Consider the following 3,641-nt stretch of genomic DNA (forward strand, 5'->3'; position numbering starts at 1 on the left):
TTTACTCAGGTTAAAATGTAGAGAATATTAAATATTCTTGGACAACAGAAGGTAAAAAAAATTGGTATGGTGCACAGAGACAAACAACTATAAAAGTGATTGGTAGGTTTTAAGTAGTCACGTGTCCTAACGAATCTGCTTAAGATTCATAACTAGTACAAAAACCATATTTTATGACGTACAAAAACGAATTATGACGTACAAAACTATGTACATCATAANTCGTTTTTGTACGTCATAAAATATGATTTTTTTACTCGTGTAATATAATAATAATAGAAATGACCTAATTACATTAAATTTTTTAAAATATTGAGACAGAGAAAAAAAGAAACCAATTTAAAATTTTCCTTAAAAAATGTAAAGGAATGACATGATTCCACCTTGATATAATATTATAAATATTTTAAATATATATATATATATATATATATATATATATTATATAACTTTGATATATATGTATTTTATTACGTGTTTATTTGTATTGTTTGCTATAGATTGTTTCTTTGATATATAAATAAATAACCTCCAATTAGTTACACAAAAACGTTTTTACTTCTTTTTTTTATTTTTTATTTTATTTTTCTTTACAAATATAAAAGTTCACTTTTATTAAAATTTATTTTACTCTTATAATATCAAATGATAACTCTTAGAGCTAAAGAATATTTTTCCGGTGAAAAAAATAAATTATAATTAATTTTTCACGTCAATATGTTTTTTGAGGACTGATTTTGTAGTTACAATACTTGACTTATACATAAAATTTTTTTGTTATTAAAATAAAAGAAAGCATGAAAAGGAGAGATAATTAAATTTAAAGAAAAAAAAAAAAATAGACAGTAGCTTGAAGTTATTAAAGATGAAACGAACTTAAACCTGTGGTCATGATGCACGTAAATAACGCAGAATATTGTGAAGAGATAAACCTAAATAACGAAGGGTGTAACTGGATTGTCGTAGTGGCAACCGTTTTGTTCCATGATATCCCCTCCCATATAATCCCTCGTAATTTGCAATAAAAAACCCACACCTTCATCCACCAAAATCTACGTTCATTCATATTCCCGTCATTGACTTCCTTCTTCATTGGATCGATGAGAATTGGTACAGTTATGTTTCCGCTACATCGATAACTCAATTGTACCATCATCGATCTGGGTTCAAATTCAAGAAATGGAAGTTCAGCGCATGAGGGAATTATTGGAACTTTGGTCCTCCTTCAAAACCACCAGAATTGCCCTTGTCGGAGGAAACCACACTGCTGCTAGATTCTGCACTCGCTAATACACCTTTTTGCCTCTCCCTCTCTCTTTCTCTCCCCCGTCTTTTTTCTTCATTTCCCTGAACACGAGTTAACTTTCTATACCTTATTATTCTCTTGCCTACCATCATGAATTCCAGACGTTATGGCTTCCTACTTCTTGCATTCTTCACACTCGCTTCCTTTGTATTCATAATGAGATCACCTTTGCTTGAAAAAATCTCCCGTGCCAACACCGACGAGGTTCTGTCACTTATACTCCACCAATTAACGCATCATGCGCTCTTGAAGCAACCACAGCAGAAAGCGGTTAACGAAGCTGAGACCCTCGTTCCGGCTGCACCGAGAAAGATGTGTGGTTACCCGAGCGACGCGAAGAAAGCGGCGCTGCAGAAACTGGAGGACGTGCTTCTTGAGCCGCCAAGAGCGGCTTCTATGAAGTCGCGGAAGTACTCGAAGCGGACGAGGTTCTTGCCGGATCTGATGGGTGACTCGTTGGTGAGCTACCCTCGGCGCGTTTTCATCGACGTTGAGTTGTCGGGGAAAGAGGGAGGAAGTGGAAGAAAGTGGTTTACGGAAAACTACCCGACGAGGAACATGCCGTTCGAGATGTACGATGTGAAGACGGTGGCGCAGGAAGTGCAGCAGAATGAGGAGATAGGGATGTCGGATTGGCTGAGGAAGAATGTGAAGGAGGAAGAGTTTGTGGTGATGAAAGCTGAGGCTGAAGTTGTGGAGGATATGGTGAAGAGCAATTCCATTGGGTTAGTGGATGAGCTTTTCTTGGAATGCAAACCCAACCTTGGGAGAAACAAAGGAGGAGATACTTCTAGAAGAGCCTATTGGGAGTGTTTGGCCTTGTATGGACAGTTAAGGGATGAAGGTGTCGCAGTGCACCAATGGTGGGGTTAGGGCATAAACACAAAACTTCTTATTAGGGTTTCTGTCATTATTATTTTATTTAAGCCTTCTTTCAGAAAAAAAGGTTTTGTTAAATAATAATACTTAAGGAGCCACAGATTCTACAGTGGACCAATTTACCCTTAAGTAATTAAGTAAGGAAGGATCGCATACCTACCAGTAAATTATACAGAAAAAGGTTTACTGACCGATCCACATCTTTCTTCCATTTTTGTCACCGTTAAAGATGAATTCATATGTACTTTTAAAAGTCCTATTATTAATTAATATAACCTTTATTATTTATATTAATTTTATTCTGAAATTGTTTCATGGCTGAATCAATCATTTAGGCATCTTTTGCCTGTATTCAGACTTATGCTACTTCTTCTAACAATTTTATAATATATTTTATTGGCTGATTAAAAAGATGACTATTTGTAAAATAAATTTAAAAATTTCGCATTAGAGTTTTTAATAGTGTCTTTCTTTATGTTATAATAGATTAATGACAACGCTTAGTGAATAAATTAGTGTTGGGAAGATAAAGAAAAATTGGAATCAAAATTCAGTTTTATTTTTAACAATCTAGTTTCTCTTTATAGGTTTCTTTTTCTTCATACTCTCGTGGCTACTTTCTTTTCTCACTATTATATAAGTACTCACAATTTATGTCTATATATGTTTCTTTTCTAAAAACAATTTATGTATGTTTCTTTTCAAATCGATGTCTGCGTTTCATAATTTAAAAATTCCATATTAGTCAATAAAGAAAAATATTATTTTTATTAAGTCAGACTTCTGCCATCAGCAATTTAAAATATAATATCTCGGTTCAATCGACACATTTAAATATCAGTTATTTTTTTTATCTCGATTATAAATTCAAAAATAAACTTTGATTCAATAAAAATCAATAGCATAAAAACATTAACAAATGATAAAAAAAAAAATAAGGAATTATACTTTAGGTTATTTTAATAACCAAAATTTAAGATTTTCTATATAAAAAATTATTTAATTTTAAAAGGTATTAGGTTTTAGTTCTTCGAATAGTGAAAGCATCATATTCTCAAAAAAAAATAATTTATTTAAATAAGAAAGGGACTAAGCTTAATGTTTTACAAGCCTATACTCTCTTAATTAAATAATTTTAAATAAAAAAATATTTGACTTCGAATTTTACCAGAATCAAAACCTAATACCTCTTTTATGCTTCATTTTGTGATAATTGAAACCTAATTTAGACTTCTTTTAGATAACCTTTTTGTTTTTGTTTCTTCTTACATATCAAACTTATAAAATCAAAATTAGTCATATACAAGAATATAAAATCAAACAAACCAGCACATATTATAAATGATACCCAAAATTAGCATGATACAATAATTAATAAAAGGTTTAAAGAATAATTCTGATGTATTATTTCAAAGAGTAGAGTACCATATATATATATATATATATATATATATAT

General features: G+C 31.3%; 2 protein-coding genes across 2 annotated transcripts in view; one reads left to right on the forward strand and one right to left on the reverse strand.

Moving 5' to 3' along the window:
* Nucleotides 1-1,153, reverse strand: part of LOC106760372 (cysteine proteinase RD21A-like) — a 2,678-nt gene extending 1,525 nt beyond the window's left edge. The window contains exon 1 of the mRNA XM_022780233.1: nt 1,057-1,153. Coding sequence (XP_022635954.1) covers nt 1,057-1,153 — 97 coding nt within the window. The remainder of the gene's footprint in view (nt 1-1,056) is intronic.
* Nucleotides 838-2,402, forward strand: LOC106761645. Its single transcript, XM_014645211.2, has one exon. It carries the CDS (start codon nt 1,397-1,399, stop codon nt 2,177-2,179), a length of 783 nt encoding a protein of 260 aa, XP_014500697.1. The 5' UTR covers nt 838-1,396; the 3' UTR covers nt 2,180-2,402.
* The last annotated feature ends 1,239 nt before the right edge of the window (nt 2,403-3,641 follow it).

Source organism: Vigna radiata, chromosome 5 (genome assembly GCF_000741045.1).
Source record: "Vigna radiata var. radiata cultivar VC1973A chromosome 5, Vradiata_ver6, whole genome shotgun sequence".
In the NCBI taxonomy this organism is placed as follows: Eukaryota; Viridiplantae; Streptophyta; class Magnoliopsida; order Fabales; family Fabaceae; genus Vigna; species Vigna radiata.